The following is an 18,755-nucleotide window of genomic DNA, read 5'->3' on the forward strand; positions in this document are numbered from 1 at the left end:
TGCATTCCTGGCTAATGCAATATAAAAGATTCTATACTTTTTTTTTTTTTTGCTTAACAAGCTAGATGGTGCAGACCAGTCAGTACAGATATAGTTTGTATGAACCATATCTGTGCTAAGCTAATGTGAGATAACCTTGGCTGAATATCTCTGCTCTATATTAAAATCAAAGAGGCTGTGAAAGACAAGCTGGTAGCTGTGGAATTGCTTATCTGTCTTGGAACTGCCGTCAAGGCATGCTGGTTTTTTATGTGCTACATTGCATTTACAATGCGTGCTTTCATTTTCAAAGCAGCAGGCATTTTTCTGTGTATTTTCCTAAATAAATTCATTATCACCATCATAGTCATCATCATTTTGATCTGCCTGTCAATAGGCCAGGCTGGTCAACTTCCTGCCCCCAGTTTTCATCCAGAAATGAAATGGAGCTGATCTTCATAGCAGAATTCCACCACAAACTAAGCAGTGCTACCAATTTAGGAGAACTGAAAGCCAACATATTTGTCTCTTGTTGGAAGTGTGGATGGGCGGATGAAGGAACCCGTGTCAAACCAAAGCCATATTTTACCTTTGGGACTTCAGGCCTGCCACATTTTCTATTGTGGAAAAATGGGAGGGGGGATTATGCAGAGTGTGGGTGATATATAGTCACAATAACATTCTTTCTCAGAAAGTCAAGGCTATTTTGCCCTGCAGCTGTGATGAAGTGACTGGGAGGCGTCTCCAGTTTTGGATGGTGCCTGATTGGATCATGTGATGGACATGTGGGAGCTGGGGCAAGGACTTGAACTTTCTTTTGGGTGGGGAAAACCTGGAAACTTTCAGATTCATGTTTTCCCATATGTGCCAATATGACGTTTCTAATGAAATGGAACTTTGAGGAAACTCAAGCCTCGGAGTCTTCTTTCATTGGGGGTGCTACTTGGAACCCTGACACCCTGTAGAAGTGCCATTAACATTCATTTAAGATGAAACAAAAAGATTAAAAAGCAAGCTAAGACAACATTTGTGAACCATGATGGCAGAACGTGGTTTTGTCATTTTTATTTTTAATTTGTTTTCTTCATATTTATTTATCATGTGAATCTGTTGTTTGGATCTATGGATGAATAGCTAGGGGAAGCAAAGAAAATATAAAGATTCCACAAAAAATATGAAATATTTTCAGACACAGTATAGGATTACTAAAACTGGCTATTTTGTCTGTGCCAGAAAAGAGGTGGTTAACCTCTTGAGTTTTGTATTTTCTTGGGAGAAATACATAAATATACAGTATCTGTAAGGATCGTTTGGGAGGCAGTGGGCATGTTTGGAGTTTTTACAACATACCACGTGCTGTCACAAAATGCCTTCTCTAGAGGAGAGTTTCCTGATATGCAAATGACTGCTGTTACCATTGATAAAATAGTCCATTACCCAAAAGGCAAATTGCTCCTCCTCTTCTAGTCTCTCTATCAAAGCTGTGCAAAGCAATTGAAAGAGGTGCTTTGTCAAGCACTTGAGCTCAAAGGCTACTGTGGCTGCCATTTTGATTTTTTTTAAACTCCTCTCCGAACATCTCTAGGTCTTTGGCTGCCTCCATAGGCATATACAGGTAGTCTTCAACCTACAACCACAACTGAGCCCAAAATTTCCATTCTTGCTAAGCAAGATAAATGTTAAGTGAATTTGACTCATTTTATGACCTTCCTTGCCAGGGTTGTTAAGTGAATCACTGAACTTGTTAAGTGAATAACATGGCTGTTAAGTGAATCTGGCTTCCCCATTGACTTTGCTTGTCAGAAGGTTGCAAAGCTGATCATATGACCCCTGGGACACTGCAACCATCATAAATATATACCAGTTGCCAAACATCTGAATTTTGATCACATGACCACAAGGATGCTGTGACAGCCGTAAATGTGAAAAATTGTCATTTCCCCCACCCTGCTGTTACAACTTCAAACAGTCACTAAATATATGGTTATAAGCAGTGGTGGGTTCCTGCCGGATCGCACCGGATCGCGCGCTCCCTTTCGGCCCTGAACCCGGAAGTACGTTCTTGCCCCGCCCCTGGCGATGGGACGATGCTTGCCTGCGCTCCACCAGCTCGGCTGGGACCGGAGACGTTTCCTCAGTGGAGCGGAGCGCCTGAAAGGGACGCAGGCTCAGCCTGCCAGGCTGCCACCGCTCCACTGAAGACATTGCTGAGCAGATAAACGTCTGCGGTCACAGCCGAGCTGGTGGAGCGCAGGCAAGCGTCGTCCCATCGCCAGGGGCGGGGCAAGAATGTACTTCCGGGTTTAGCGCCGAAAGGGAGCGCGCGATCCGGTGCGATCCGGCAGGAACCCACCACTGGTTATAAGTTGAGGAGTACCTGCATTACAGAAAGTGTCTGGTCATCTTTTTTTCTTAGCTGTATTTGAGATGTATGGATTTAGGGTGTTTGCAGGAACTGAAGCCTTTACACTGTATCTTGTGTTCTGTTTTTCATCTCTGCGGCTGGGAAAATTAGGCTGTTCCTTTTAAAATATATACCCCATGGAAGATTTATAAAGATTCTTCAAGTGGCTTACACCATAGCATTAGACCACGAATCCACAATAAATAAAATTGAAAGCCCCTTAACACAGCATGGTCATTCCAAAGAGCAAACCACAACACAACAATGAAAATGAAAACAATGTGCAAGCAGCAGGTAGCATAGCAATTAAAAGCCCATCATCTCCCCGCAAATGTTTGCTGGAATGAGAAATTGAAGTGAAATGCCATTTCTAAAATAGAGCAGAAGAGATAGCTGATCAAGGTGGCAATTTCCAAACACCAGTATTACTCTGTTGGGAACATTATTCTTTGTCCCTTTGACAAGGTGTGCAAACAAATGAGATAACCTGATGACTGAACATCTTGAAAAATTAAATGCTCGCTGTGATTAGAGTCGCTGCTCTAATTTGAATCTCTATGTGCCTGATGTCTAGGTCCAAAAATGCTGTTCGTGAGCATTATCCTATGACATGGGAAATCCGAAGAACTATTTAAATAAATTAATTTCAGCTGCAGCCTGAAAAAATCTTGAGAAATTTCTGAATGGAACTACTATACACATCTTTTGTCATACATTATTTATTGTGTCCCTGGATTAGACTGACAGCTCCGGTTTTATACCCTGTCTCCGCAGCCCTGGCCTCATCTTATCCTCGGGCTGCTATTGAGGCAGCCTTATCCTGTTGTTTTGCAACACCTGCCAGCTAGAAGAACAGCTCAGAGGGAGCCTGTCAAGCTCATAATTATGCTGGCAGCTTTTCTATCACCGTAACAGAGGCTGGATTGTACTAAGGATTGTTCCTCAAAACAGCTCTACATGACTCCCAACCCACCACTGGATGGCCATCTTAACAGTGGGGTTACACTTCTGGGCTGCCATATTTTACTTTCTCAATAACCTCTTGACCTGCACAACTGCCTTGCTGTGTGTTTTCATGCTGCATAACAATCTCTTTATATAAGGAGAATCTATAAACCCTGTTAACATATTGAAAGATTTAGTAGGGGTCTAGGGCCGCAATGGCGAACCTTTTTTGGCTCGCATGCCATAAGTGGGGGGAGCGCAGGGGGGTCATGTGCAGGCGTGTCGTGCCCATAATGCAATGTGTGACTCCCCCAGTGCGCATGCGCACACTACAGGTGCGACCCCCCATTTTTGCATGCTTTTTTCGCCCTCCCCAGGCTCCAGAGGCTTTATAAGAGTCTGGGGAGGACAAAAACAGCCTCCCTGCCCCCCCTGGAAGCCCTCCGGAGGTTTCAGGGATGTTCAGGAGGCTTCAGGGAATGTGAGGCTTCAGGGAGGCTTCAGCAGTCAAAATGACCCTCCGAGCAAACCGGAAGTGACTTCCGGTTTGCTCAGAAGATCGTTTTGAGCGCTCCGAAGCTTCAGGGACCTTCAGGACTCTAGGGCGTGTACTTCTGGATCAAACCAACAAGCAGCAAGAGAACAATATCTGTCTTAATAAAAAATAGTGTTGAGAGTGGGATGGAAAAGAAAACACAGTTGTCTAGCTATGTAAGAGCCCTATTTTCCCACCACTATGTTCATTGTGATAACTATAACCCTTCCTCAAAGAGCAGTTTCAGACAAGGATGGGGGAAAGGAGATTGGCTGTAGGTTCCTCTGTGCAAGGTGCTGTGGGGTTCAAGGGTCTCCCTGATGATATTCAATAACTACATTAAGGCACTTGGTGACATTCTTTACCAACATGAGATCAAGTGTTGCCAGTGCTTTAGATCTAACCAGGGTGGATAAAATGGTGATGCTAAAATGCTGTCCAGGTGCTTGGAGGACGTTTTGGTCTGAAGGAAGAGGATCAGGCTGAGCCTTAATCCCAGCAAGACAAATTAGCTTCAGGTAGTGGTATGTGTGAATGACCTTGGGGTTCTGACCTAGGCCTCCCAAGATCATGAAGCATACTCCTCATCCCAATAAAGCCTCTTTTAGTTAGGTTAAAGGGAATTCCTCTCCAGCAAAATCCCGGCAAACAGTCTTTCATGAGATTTCACAACTGCAGACCTTTATCGGGCTTGGAGAGTTGCCAGGCTGATATCTTCCAAATGCCACACTGTAGCAGCAATTACTTGGCAATAAGTCAGGAACAGATCTTTACCCTAAAGAATTGAACTAATTGTCTCCTGCAAACTCCCCTCCCCTCTTTATTCGGGAGGGGCCATTCACCGTCCACCTGTGCCTTTACTTCCGAGTTGGCCCTTGTTCCTTAGTTGTTCCCTTCTCTTGGCAGCTCTGTGCATGCGCACACTAGGAACAGGCTCGAGCTGTTCTTCTGCCCTACTGATATCTGACTCCAAAGGCAGCTGATAACTGTCTGATGGCCCTGGCCCTATCTCTGCCTCTGATGCACAACACTCGTCAGAGCTTTTCCCAGACTCCAGGACTGGCCCATGTTCCTCCCCAGCATTCTCACTTTCCAAATCTGTTGCCAGATCCGCTGGCCACTGGTGGGCCACAACACTTGGGATGCAGGAAGAAGACTTGCAATTTAGGCGATAGTCTAATAAGAGGATGGAGGTGAGAAATAAGCTTGAAAAGTGTTTATGAAGGTTTTTTGGACTCTCCCTAGTTTTCCTGAAAATAAAGAGAAAGGTCAGGGGAGGCATACTTTCAGTGTATCATCTCAGAAGCTGCCACAAAAAAGAGGGAGTCAAACTATTCTCCAAGGTACCTGCAGGTAGAACAAGAAGCAATGGGTGGAAACTAATCAAGGAGAGAAGCAACTTAGAACTGAGGAGAAACTTCCTGACAGTTAGAACAATTAATCAGTGGAACAGCTTGCCTCCAGAAGTTGTGAATGCCCCAACACTGGAAGTCTTTAAGAAGATGTTGGATAACCATTTGTCTGAAATGGTACAGGGTTTCCTGCATAGGCAGGGGGTTGGACTAGAAGACCTCCAAGGTCCCTTCCAACTCTGCTATTGTATTGTATAGTGTTTCAGGATTCTGTTAATGTAATCTTATAATATAGTAGGATTCGTTCATCTGGGTATGCTTCTTTTCTATCCTGCTTCACAAGGCTGACTATAAGCTATCAGATTCTGGAGTAAAACTGTCTTTAGTTCTGGATGGATTGCATTGATTTTTTATATTCTTATATTAATTTAGTTTCTAGTTGGAGTTTATGAAGATGGGGTAATCCTGTGCCATTGAGTTGGAGGTTTGTCCATGTAGTAGCCAGGAGCCAAAATTGATTCAAAGGTACCTCCCACTAAAGAATTCAAGCCTTAATGTTAATCAAGACTTAATCTTAATTAATGTTTTGGTGTCCCCAATATTTATACTTTCTTTATACACTTACAGCAGGTAGTAGCATCTAGCCGATGGCTGATTTCAGAAAGGTGGAACAGAATCATGAACTGGGCACCACAATGAAATTAGACCCAAATATTTCCTTGAAGAATGCAATGGGTACTCGGTCCTATATTGTTGTCAGAAAACTACATGGGTGTTATTCATAGATTTGCAAGGGCTGAAGCTAGGTGGCAAGAACTGGTGGGCTTCAGATCAGTGAGAACCATTGCATAAGTACTTTAGCCTCAAGGCTGAGAAAAGAATATCCTACTCAATCTGCTGACTCAGAATGGCTTTAAGAAAAATCTTAGGAATTGAGTGTGAGTGTTCTTGATGTGTTTGTACACATGACTTGATCTTTTCTGTAATAATAAACTGATAATTATCTATATACCTACCGCCCACTTTTGTATCTCTGTTAGTAGTAAAATGTTCTAACCGCCCACCGTTTCCACAGTAATGGTGATTTATAAAGTAGGGAAGTAACTTTACTTTATAAAATTTATAAAGCAGAGTTACAGCAAACCCCTACTGCCCACCATGAAAGCTGGAATGCCCACTAGTGGGCGGTAGGGACCAGCTTGACTACCACTGATCTATATAAAATAAAGGGCATTTGCTTTTATTTACACCAGAGGAATCAATTTTAAAATAGCCGAACAAGTTCAGTAAAAAAAAAAAAGTATTTATTTCATTACAAACTTGATGAATCCACTTGTATTTAAACCTGGCAGAAATAAAATATTGAAGTTTCTTCCATAGGATATAATGTACATCATTTCTCAATGTGAATATTAAAATGACCTATTCAATACAATACAATACAATAGTAGAGTTGGAAGGGACCTTGGAGGTCTTCTAGTCCAACCCACTGCCTAGGCAGGAAACCCTATGCCATTCCAGACAAATGGCTATCCAACATCTTCTTAAAGACTTCCAGTGTTGGAGCATTCACAACTTCTGGAGGCAAGCTGTTCCACTGATTAATGGTTCTAACTGTCAGGAAATTTCTCCTCAGTTCTAAGTTGCTTCTCTCTTTGATTAGTTTCCACCCATTGCTTCTTGTTCTATCTTCAGGTGCCTTGGAGAATAGTTTGACTCCCTCTTCTTTGTGGCAACCTCTGAGATATTGGAACACTGCTATCATGTCTCCCCTAGTCCTTCTTTCTCTTATTCAGATGGTAAACAAGCTCTCTAGCCAGGGGTGGGCTGCTACGGGTTCACCCGGGTTTGGGAGAACCCGTAACTAACGTTATGGCTGGTTCAGAGAACCTCCAAATACCACCCCTAGCTGGCCCCACACACCATGCTCTGTACCTGCCACCCCACCATGCCACTCCCGGGAGTCTCTATACAGCCTGTTTTGGATGCGAGATAAGTGCAGGGCCCGCACGACGGCTGGGGGGGGGGGAATCAGCCTTCCCAGAAGGCCTCCAGAGCCCAGGGGAGGCAGTTTTCGCCCTACCAGAGGCAAAAGCCTCCAGAGCCTGGGGAAGGAAAAAATGTGTCCCCCCCCCCCCCATGGTGCAGGAGGCCGACGCCCACCATGGCCACACCTACCCAGCAACCAAGCAGAGAACCCGTTTCTGAAATTTTTGAAGCCCAGCCCTGCCTCTACCCATTTTATTTTGGGATTCTTCTCTATCATCTCTTGAGTGCTTTTTAGGCCCCAACAGCTCTTCAGTCAATATGTCAAACAATAATAATCACAAGGATCAGACTTCCTGGAGTAGGTTGCTTGCTTGCTGCACATACTAAAAAATCATTATACGATGTCACCTTTAATAACTTTATAAAAAAATCACCTTAGCTAAGTATAGACAGATTTAGACTTGCACTGAAGGGTTTTTGTGCTAATTAGCATGAGATTGATTGCATCACCAACAATGTCCCCATATACGCTTGCAGTATGTTGATCCGGTATGTCAAAAGATCTTACAGTTCTTGAACTAAATTATGAGGAATGACTCAACTTGTGACGTGTAAAGTCATAATAAAAAGCCTTGCATCTGAATAACACCTTGGTGATTATCCATGACCTGACACAGATTTTGCACTTCATGCCCCATCCCGCATGCCCTCCCCCCTTTTAAAAATATATCAACCCTTTCTGATAGCTCATCCACAGGGGATTGAAGCATGCTTTTTTTTCCTCTCTCCTCTTTTCTTACAGTGAAATGCAGAGAGGGATGAATTTAGAATGTGAAAATATCTGCTTATATAATTTACTTTTTGAAATAATAGTGATATTTTATAAAATTAGATATACAATACAATACAATAGCAGAGTTGGAAGAGACCTTTGAGGTTTTCTAGTCCAACCCCTGCCTAGGCAGGAAACCCTATACCGTTTCAGACAGATGGCTATCCAACATCTTCTTAAAGACTTCCAGTGTTGGGGCATTCACAACTTCTGGAGGCAAGCTGTTCCACTGATTAATTGTTCTCACTGTCAGGAAATTTCTCCTCAGTTCTAAGTTGCTTCTCTCCTTGATTAGTTTCCACCCATTGCTTCTTGTTCTGTCCTCAGGTGCCTTGGATAATAGCTTGACTCCCTCTTCTTTGTGGCAACCCCTGAGATATTGGAACACTGCTATCATGTCTCCCCTAGTCCTTCTTTCTCTTAAGCTAGACATACCTAGTTCCTGCAACCGTTCTTCATATGTTTTAGTCTCCAGTCCCCTAATCATCTTTGTTGTCTTCTCTGCACTCTTTCTAGAGTCTCCACATCTTTTTTACATCGTGGCGACCAAAACTGAATGCAGTATTCCAAGTGTGGCCTTACCAAGGCATTATAAAATGGTATTAACACTTCACGTGATCTTGATATCTTGGGTCTTTATTCAGCAGTGGGAAACGTAGTGTGGAAGCAAAACTCTGAATTTTCCTTATTAGAGAAAGCTTCAAAGGAAATACAAATTGTACCTGGTTTTGCTTCTCAAATACTCTAATCTAATAATTGATCTTGTGAATATATAACCCTGTGGATATTTCTTTATTCTGAATTGATTGTCATGCCATCCAGCAGTGAGCCTTTTATCTTTTCTTGCCTTGCTTATTTTTCTGGTTATTTTGATTGCCTTTAAACACCTTTCATCAAAATGACCTCCATTTTAAAAAGGGACATCGATGTATCTTTCTAAAACAGAAAAGTGCCTACATTATTGCATTTCATGAAACCTTTCTTAAGAAAATCTATAGGATTTCTGGAAAATTAAAATTTTATCCCATAATGAATATTAATTAGCTACATTAAATACATTAAGCTACATTCAAAAGTATTTGAATGATTATCTTCAGATTGCTAGACAATTTTAAAACAAAGATTGCTACAGCATTATAAATCACAGCCCGAACCTTCATATAATGATTACTGATCCATAATGTATTGATTGATTGATTTTATAACCCCCATAATATGAGTACCATAAAATTACAGTGATACAAGGAAATATAAGGAATTAAAATACAATACCAAAATCAATGCAGGGGTTTTAAGGAGTGCAGAATGAAAAAGACAGTATGGTGAAAAATCACTGCAATAATTAACCTGATAAAATCTGACATGAATAAATCAGAATCTTCAGATTAATTTATTAATAAAATAAATCAGCTGTAAGCTTGTAGTTGAATTTGGCGTGGCTTGCCTAGCTAGAATGGTAATTTGTAACTGATATTGGCTATCTCAAAAAAGCTTGATCACCATATGTGCTATTCAGATCCAAAGAAGAAAAAGTACTTTGAGATACATGGATATGCTTGCTACACATGTTTAACACCTTTTAAAAAATAGGACCATTCCCTGGCAGTGGCTTGATTCCCTAAAAATATATCTTTATGTTAAGGAACTACTGATAAAATACAATTACAATTCACCAGTCAGAGTCTTCTTAAAGAAGCTACATATTTTCCTGGCTCACACAGTAATGAGTTTGAAATAAAATACCTCCTTGCTTGCTCCAATTTGCTCTGAGTTCTTCCCCTTTTTGGAACCTCCTTAACGTCAGACATGAATATTTCTTGGTATTGTTCAGCTGAAATGTAAGACTAGAAAAAAAAATACAGCTTCTCTAAGAAGGTACAGAAAGGTATGGTGGAAGTACTCTAGATCCAAGAGTCACATTGCAGCAAAATGCTGCAAATTAATTCAATAAATAAATAATAAATGGCAATTACAATAGCACTTAGACTTATATACTGCCCCATACTCTTTTACAGCACTCACTGAATGGTTTACGATGGCAGACTATTGCCCCCAACGATCTGGGTCCTCCTTTTCCCGACGTTGGAAGAGTGGAGGGCTGAGTCAACCTAGAGCCGGTCAGATCAAACTCCTAGAAATGGGCAGAGTTAGCCTGCAATACTGCCTTCTAACCATTGAGCCACCATAGCTCATAATAAAGGACAACACATTCCTAGTAAACCATAAAAGTTGCACTAAGTAGGGAGAGGAGGAGCCAATGGCATAACGAGACGACATGTGATCTCAATGCTCTGAGATCGCCGTTGATACTTTTGCTGCTGGGTGGTCCAAATGGACCTAAACTGTCCCGCAGAGATGGTGAACAGGAAGAATATGTCTTGCTGATCTCAGGGACATCCCAAAGTCCCTGTTCGATCCAAGAGAAGTTCTTCAAGCCGGCAACAAAAAATCCAGCCATTAGGCTAATAAAGTCAGGGCGGCTCCAAAATGGAAGGATACGGAAAGAAAAAGTGTTTCCAGCTGGTGAGGAATTTTTACTGTTTTAAAAGAGACTGCCTATAAAAAAACTTAAAATTAATTTAAATTGGAGAACAGAAGATATAAGCGGCAGAATTCAATTTGGAATGGTTTTGGACAGTGGGTTATCTTACTTTTTAAATGGTATCTTCACGGATGGAATTTATGCAAGCCTTTTAAAATGAATGGATTAAGTTTTCTTCTATTTTTTTTTCTTTTATTATCCTTTGTAACCTATGGACTAAAATTATCCTCTTTCATTACTGTGGGTGTTCTTCTAACTCATTCAAGAATCAGACTTTTTTTAAAACTTGAAATACAAAAAAGATACAAAAAGAAACAAAGAAAATTGCAATAATAACACTGCTACTCAGAGGCTGGAGGTTTGTGTATTGGAAGTGAAACACTCTTACTTTTCTCACTGATTATCCTGGTTTTGCACTCCAAGGTCTCACTGCTTGTTTATAGAGAGTGATAAGATAAAAAGCATACATATGTCCCTTTGAAGTATATCTTTAACCAGAGAAAGGTGAAAATAAAATGTTATTGTGAATCTATGCTTAAATCTTATTAAAACCTTCCAGGCTAGAGCAGCAGTGTTTGTTAGCTGGAGATAATGGCACAATTTCAACAGCAGAAAGAAATTTTAAGTCTGCAAAAGATATTCTCAGAAATACAGAAATTATCAAACACATATGAGAGGATAGAGAAGAAGTTGGAAGACTTAGAACATCTAACAGCAAAATATGATGAAGAAGTTGGAGATGTTTATCAAGTGGAAAAAGTGGTGGTTTAAATCCTAAAAATCAAAGAGGAAAATGAATATAAAGAAATTAAAATTGCTGATATTTATGGTGATTGGCTTGTCTCTGAAAATGGAAAGAGTGGAATACTGAAAGAGGAATTAAATGGAGGGGAAATCTACCCCTCTTGGTAAATTTTATGATGAAGGACGTTTAAACAATTATAGTCAAATGAAAAGGGAGGCATGATGATGGTAACATGTATAAATATCTGAGTTAAAATATGAGTTAATATGAATTATGTTTGTTGACTGTGGAAAAGATGCACGAAAGTCTTTTGTAACCAACTGATACACTTTCTACAGTATGTAAAGAAGGATGTGTTGTGTTTGTTTTGAAAATTAAAAAAAAATTTTTAAAAAAAGTTGCACTAAGTAACCATTTTAAATTCTGATTAAAATGGATTCCTTCCTTACATAAATGCATTTTTTTTGTTTTTTTACAGAAGCCCCTTTGAAACCAGAAGAAAATCCTGCAGATGCATTCATTGACTCATCCCTCTTTGCTCACTGGGGCCAGGATTTGAGCCCTGAGAACCAACGAACTGCCCTTAAACAGTTCCAGTATTATGGTTACAATGCTTACCTGAGTGATCGCTTGCCACTAGACAGACCCTTGCCTGACTTTAGACCTACTGGGTAAGGAGCAACTTTTAGAAGTCACTTGGTATATCTTATTTAAAGAAGGAGGTAAAAATGAACTAGATAACATTCTATTTTAATGGAAATTTATGAAGAATTGCAGGTATGATCTACTCAAAATGTAATGTCTTTGGAAAGTATGGCTTTCAGAAAATTAAATGTATGAAATTTGGTATAATGAAATTAGCATTATTAATAGCTATGTTTATCCTAAAACGGACACAGTGGCTCAGTGGCTAAGATGCTGAGCTTGTCATCAGAAAGGTCAGCAGTTTGGCGGTTTGAATCCCTAGCACCGTGTAACGGAGTGAGCTCCCGTTACTTGTCCCAGCTTCTGCCAACCTAGCAGTTCGAAAGCATGTAAAAATGTAAGTAGAAAAATAGGAACCATCTTTGGTGCGCCTTTGGCTTTTAGTCATGCCAGCCACATGACCACAGAGACGTCTTTGGACAGCGCTGGCTCTTCGGCTTTGAAACGGAGATGAGCACCACCCCCTAGAGTCGGGAACGACTAGCACATATGTACGAGGGGAACCTTTACTTTTATATTTTATGTTCATTTTCTAAATTAAATGCTATAATAAGTGCTAGCAGAACTATTATTAGGTTTTTCTTATTTTTTTTTCTTATTTTCTTATAAGTTTTTCTTATTTTTAAAAAAATACTGCAATATATATATATGTTGTATTTGTACTGATAAATAAATAAAGGGAGACTAGTATAGATCTATTTCGAGCTAATTAGCTCTCATCAGCTAGCCATACCCTTATTGGGATTTGAACCTGGGCTGTATTATATTTTAGGCAGGAGTCTTAGCCACTAAGCCACAGGCTCGCCTCCATATCAGTTGAGCCAGGGAAATAGGTATGTATTTGTGTTACAACCCCTGGTATGCCTAAATATGGGAGGAAGGTCACCACTCCCTCTTTCTGTCCTTCGGCTCATCACAGAAGACCATGCAGCAGAAAACCATATTTTTATTTTTAATGTTGCCTTTTTATATTTGTTTTGTATTTGTACTGATAAATAAATAAAGGGACACTAGTATAGATCTATTTCGAGCTAATTAGCTCTCATCAGCTAGCCATACCCTTACTGGGATTTGAACCTGGGCTGTATTATATCTTAGGCAGGAGTCTTAGCCACTAAGCCACAGGCTTAGTATATATATAGTATTTTGATTTTAGTGACAGCTGTATAGTGATTCTGATTAAAAATTTACCAAGCCATGGGTTAGTGACGCAAGTTTGTTTGTGTGTTCAGGTAGAATGATACATAGTACTTTAACAAGCTGATAGAAGACATTTTATAATCTCTAAACTATGAATTTGATCTTTTAGAATATGTGCAATCCTTTTTAAAGGCAAGAAATGATAAATAATATAATGACAATATTTCTTTCCTGTTTGAGCAGATTTTCAGACTTTGGCTCTTAGACAAGCATTAAATCATTATTATTATTCCTCCTCTTCCCCCTCCCCCTCTCCCCTTTATATTTGATAAAAAGGAGAGGTAGAGTGACACGTTATCAGCATACTGATGACACTAAATCTCTGGATGGTTTCACTCAGCTATTTTGTCATTTTAGAATAAAATAGAATCTTCTGTGAAACTCCACAGTATAAATGCCACAGGGCTGAGCAGACGTCTCATCTTTGGGGAGAAAGCGTTCTAAATCGAAATATTGAAAAGTTCTTCCATCCGCACCTAATTTAGACAGTCTCTCCAAAAAGATAACTATGGACAAGGTACCGAAAGCTGCTGAGAGCAATAGAAGAATCATAAAGAAGTACAATTTTCTATCTTTTAACTTCAAGCACAGTGTGACTATGCAAATAGAACAATACATTGTAATTAAGCAAAAATAGAATTGTATACTTCATAGGAAAATAGGAATATATCAACCCAAGGCTTCCTTAGAATATTAATGTAAAGGCTCTTGTGAATAAAACTTAACTTCTAATAACTGCATGGACAAAATCCTATTCTTTTTAGTGGCATAATCCTGCATTGTCCTACAATCCTTTGAGGTCTTAACAATATGCAGTCTTATCGCCCATAACTAGCTCTCCAGCCTATAATTAATTATAAGGTTGAATTCATATCTCTATTTTTCTGTTAAAAGTTAATGCTGTAGTTCTGGTATCTTTTTCTTTCTGAGGGAATTCTAAAAATTCTAAAATGCAATAGAATATGCAATTGTATTGCACTATTAAAAAATCCTTTTTTTTAAGTAGTAGCCCATCTTATCTCAAAAGGCAGTGATAAAAAAGTTAATTTTTGATTTAAAAATATCAACATCTCTTTTTACATTAGTGCAGCTAAAAGGATATTTCCTCTTGATATCCCAGGTCTAGTTGATAGAGTGTTTTAATTGCTAATAAGGTCATACCGGTTTTAAAGGGATGTGGTAGCTCAGTGACGCTGAGCTGCAGTTCAGCAGTTTGAATCCCTAGAGCCACGTAACGGGTTGAGCTCCTGTTACTAGTCCCAGTTTCTCCCAACCTAGCAGTTTGAAAGCATGTTAAAAATGCAAGTAGAAAAATAGGGATCACTTTGACGGGAAGGGTGCGCCTTTGGCTCCATGCACTTTTGGTGTTTAGTCATGCCGGTCACATGACCATAGAGATGTCTTCGGACAGCGCTGGCTCTTCAGCTTAGAAACTTACATGAGCACAGTCCCAGAGCTGGAAACAAATAGCACACATGTGCAGGGGAGCCTTTATCTTTACCTTTAAGGTCATACCCTTTAACTGTGCTAAATTCCTTATTAATGTTTCATACACACACGTAGAAAACGGACACTTTACAAGATGAAAAATACAACTTAATGGACGTTGTCATTGAAAGTTGTGTCCATGAAGGGCAGTGGTGAGAGAGTGAATTCCTGGTGAGCATATTTGCCTATCTACATAGGTAGAATCTTCTCTCTCACTGTTTTTCTTCATTCTCTGTATGGACCCTATGACCAGAAACAATCAGTGATAACACACATGGATGCTAGTATAATTAGTCTTGAACAACTAATATAGGAATGAAAGATGTGCCTTAATGATGTTATAATGAACTTCAATATAATGAAGACTAAATACCTTGAATGTAGTGTCCAGACATATGGTTCAGTTTAAACTGTTAGTACTGAGCCAAATAAGATGACCCAGTTCAACTTCTAATTTATGACTTCTAATCACTGTTGGATGCCCAAATATGGGTCAGGATTAGTGCTTGGATGGAATGGCACTATGCAAAATAACAACAACTGTCTGCATCTGAAATGTAAGGCCTGTTGAAAAGTCATCTGATCCAAAGCAATGCATGCAGTCAGTGGAATGTTGGCTAGTGATGAAAATCATATGAGTTGGGTTACTGGTTACATACCCAGACTAAATCATGTGGCAAATGAGGATATACAGAAAACTTTTAGTTTTGCCTTCATGGCTGACAAAAATGCAATAATCATGCCTAGCAGCAACAATTCCATAGCAAAAAGATTTCTTCTATGAAATGTAGAAAATTGCCGGCCAAAGAAACAACCAAAACTGTGCTAACTTGACTGATTAAAAGATGATGCATGCTTTGTGAAGCTCAACGGTAGAGATGCTGCAGGCTGTGTGAAATGGCATGCAGACTGGAAATGAGCAGATGTGTTTGTCAAGTAGGACAAACCCTAGGAGGAAATATAAGACAATGACAACTTTGTTTCAGTGATTATAACACTATGGAACTGATCATGAAAAGACTCTATGAATCTAATGCATGCTGTAGTATTGCTTCTGTTATACAGGTAAAGAAAGAAACTACCTTTTGTTGAATGGATATGTCTGGTGAGCTGCTGTTCATATCTCAAGTAAAGTAAAAAGTATTGGTCTGCTTGAGAATAGATTACAAGAAAAGGTATTTGAAGCATACTATACCTATTAAATGTTCATTCCAGTCGGTATCTGTTTAACTGCATGTTTCTGAACAATCTGTCTTCTTTTAAAAATGTAAATTAAGTTAGAAAAAGCCTGGTGTTAACAAGACATCTGTGCTTCCATTATCAAATTATGATCCCCAAGATTTTCAGTTTAAGGTTTTATAGTTCTCACTGTAAAAAATTAGACTGGAAGAAGAAAAGACACAATATTACGGGAGAAGGGAAGACACAGGGAAAGTTTACTGGAAACGGGCATTTTAAATAAATACTACATAGTAAACATGTTGGCTATATTTTTCATGAAAAAAGGAAGGAAAATTGGTGTAAAAGAAACTGTAATAAAGACATTGCAACTAAGTCTCCTTGTAATTTGATATATAAGGGACTGGAAAAAATAAGGACAATAACCTACTTAGATCATTAACAGATAATTACACCAGTATGGTGTAATGGTTAAGGCATTAAATAAGACCATGACTTCTAGTCCCACTTTAGGCATGAAGCCATCTTGGGCCAGTCACTTTCTTTTAGCTCTAAGAAATAGGCAATTGCATATTACTTCCAAAATCTTGCTAAGAAAACTGCAAGGACTTGTCCAGATAGTCAACAGGGATCAAGACTGACTTGAGGATACCAAAATAAAAAAACAAAATAGATTGAATGAGTTTCAAGTAGGTATGAAACACATACACGATACTCCTTAGACCAGTGGTCGGCAAGCCGCGGCTCGCGAGCCACAAGCGGCTCTTTACACATTTTAATGCGGCTCTTCTGTGTGCCGGATTATTATCCTCCCTAATCATTGTGGATCGAAAAGAAAAAAGGGAAAGGGGCGCTTGTTTTGAAGTTTAGCCTTTTCTGCCTCCTCGCTTCTCGTCCTCGCCCGACTTCAGGATCCTCCCTAATCATTGTGGGTTGAAAAGAAAAAAGGGAAAGGGACACTTAAAGGTTCAAACAGTAGAGCAAACGCTTCAGAGGCAACAGTTTTCACGGGGAATTAGAACAGAGAGCCCTTGAGTTTCGCTGCCCACCCGGTCGGACCTCGCTTTCCTCACATGATTGGCTAATTTGCTACTGCCCGGCTCCCCGGTTAGATTTTTGCTGGGGGGGCGGGGGGGAAGCTCCTTGGCCTCCGTCTCTTTTTCTCCCTCCTCGCTTCTTGGGGCTCCACCAATGGGGGAGCAAGGCCCAGCACCAGGCTTTGGGCTAAGACAGGGGTCTGCAAATTTGGCTGTTTTAAGACTGGTGGACTTCAATTCTCAGAATTCTGGGAATTGAAGTCCACCAGTCTTAAGAGCCAATTTTGCAGATCCCTGGGCTAATATGATTGATGCCCTTGGTGGACTTCAATTCTCAGAATTCTGGGAGTTGAAGTCCACAAGTCTTCAAGCTGTCAGGTTTGAAGACCCCTGGGTTTTTTTTTTTCTAAAGGGTTAGGGGTGCAAGGATCTTGTAACTTGACAGCTTTAAGACTTGCGTGCTTCAAATGCCAGAGTTTATTGAAACTAAAAACAGTGTACCATCCTATGTATTTTCGGTTTTAAAAATGTGGCTCTCAAAATAAATTTCAATCGTGGTTTTGGCGAGATTTGGCTCAGTTGAAAAAAAAGGTTGCCCAGCACTGCCTTAGACAATCATAAAATAATATTTGGAGTAAATGAAAATTTGTAAATGTTGTAAGGACCCTCAAGTAATTCTTTCTTAAGAATCCTATGGTAGGATTCCACCCCACTCCAGGGGAAGGTTACTGCAAAATCCCCATTCCCTCCCGATCATCTGGGACTCAAAATCCCCATTCCCTCCCGATCATCTGGGACTCGGAATAGATGGGGGCGGGGCCATTCAGAGTTGGTCTTTACCGGTTCTCCGAACTACTCAAAATTTCTGCTACTGGTTCTCCAGGACTCAGTGGTGGGCAACCTTTTTTTTCAACTGAGCCAAATCTCGCCAGAACCACGATTGAAATTTACTTTGAGAGCCACATTTTTAAAACCGAAAATACATAGGATGGTACACTGTTTTTAGTTTCAATAAGTTTTTATTGAGAATATTCTGCATGCAAGTATCCACATAGGTCGGGAGGATACAAATAACACAACTAATAAAACAAAAATTTTAGAACGATATTATTTATCGATAATGTTAAATTCCGTAAAATTTGCCTTACAATGTAGAGAAAATTACATCCTGACATTGACTGACAAAGTCACAACCACTAATGTGAACATTGGCCTTGCATTTCCTTGGATAGTTTGAGTAAGTCAGGTTTGTATGTTGTTGTTTTTAATTTCATCTCTCTCTCCCACTTTCTTTCTTTTTTTCTTTTTCTTTCTCTCTCTCTCTCTGGCTCTTTGTCTCTCTCTCCCTCCCTCCCCCATCTCTGTCACTCTGTGTGTGTGTCTGTCTGTCTGTCTGTCTCTCACTCACTCTGTGTGTATGTGTGTCTGTCTCTGTCTCTCCCTCTGTCTCTCTCCCCTCCCTTCCTCTCTCTCTGTCACTCTGTGTATGTGGGTGTGTCTGTCTCTCACTCATTCACTTAATCACTCACTCTGTGTGTGTCTCTCTGTCTGTCTATCTTTCTCTCCCTCCCTCCCCCTCTCTGTCTCTCTCTGTCTGTGTGTGTGTGTGTCTGTCTGTCAGTCTCTCTCTGATTCCCTCCCTCACTCCCTCTCTCTGTTCCTCTCTCTGTCTGTCTTTCTCACTCACACACACACAAACTGTGGTCACCTTGTTGAGTGTTCCAATCACATTTGAAACACTCAACAACTGGCCTGCATTTATGGTATTTTGCAGCATTCTGCAGTCATAGGACCAAAATTGGTTGTCACTCGCCCGGGCTTTT

At 40.1% G+C, this 18,755-nt stretch overlaps 1 protein-coding gene across 2 annotated transcripts in view; it reads left to right on the forward strand.

The window, feature by feature from the left end:
* GALNT18 (polypeptide N-acetylgalactosaminyltransferase 18) overlaps window positions 1–18,755 on the forward strand; it is a 351,837-nt gene that overhangs the window by 187,175 nt on the left and 145,907 nt on the right. For both annotated transcript variants that reach the window (XM_081945638.1, XM_081945639.1), the window contains exon 2: window positions 11,802–11,994. In XM_081945638.1, coding sequence (XP_081801764.1) covers window positions 11,802–11,994 — 193 coding nt within the window. The remainder of the gene's footprint in view (window positions 1–11,801; window positions 11,995–18,755) is intronic.

The sequence above is a fragment of the Natrix helvetica genome, assembly GCF_964273705.1.
Source record: "Natrix helvetica genome assembly, chromosome: 1".
Classification (NCBI taxonomy): Eukaryota; Metazoa; Chordata; class Lepidosauria; order Squamata; family Natricidae; genus Natrix; species Natrix helvetica.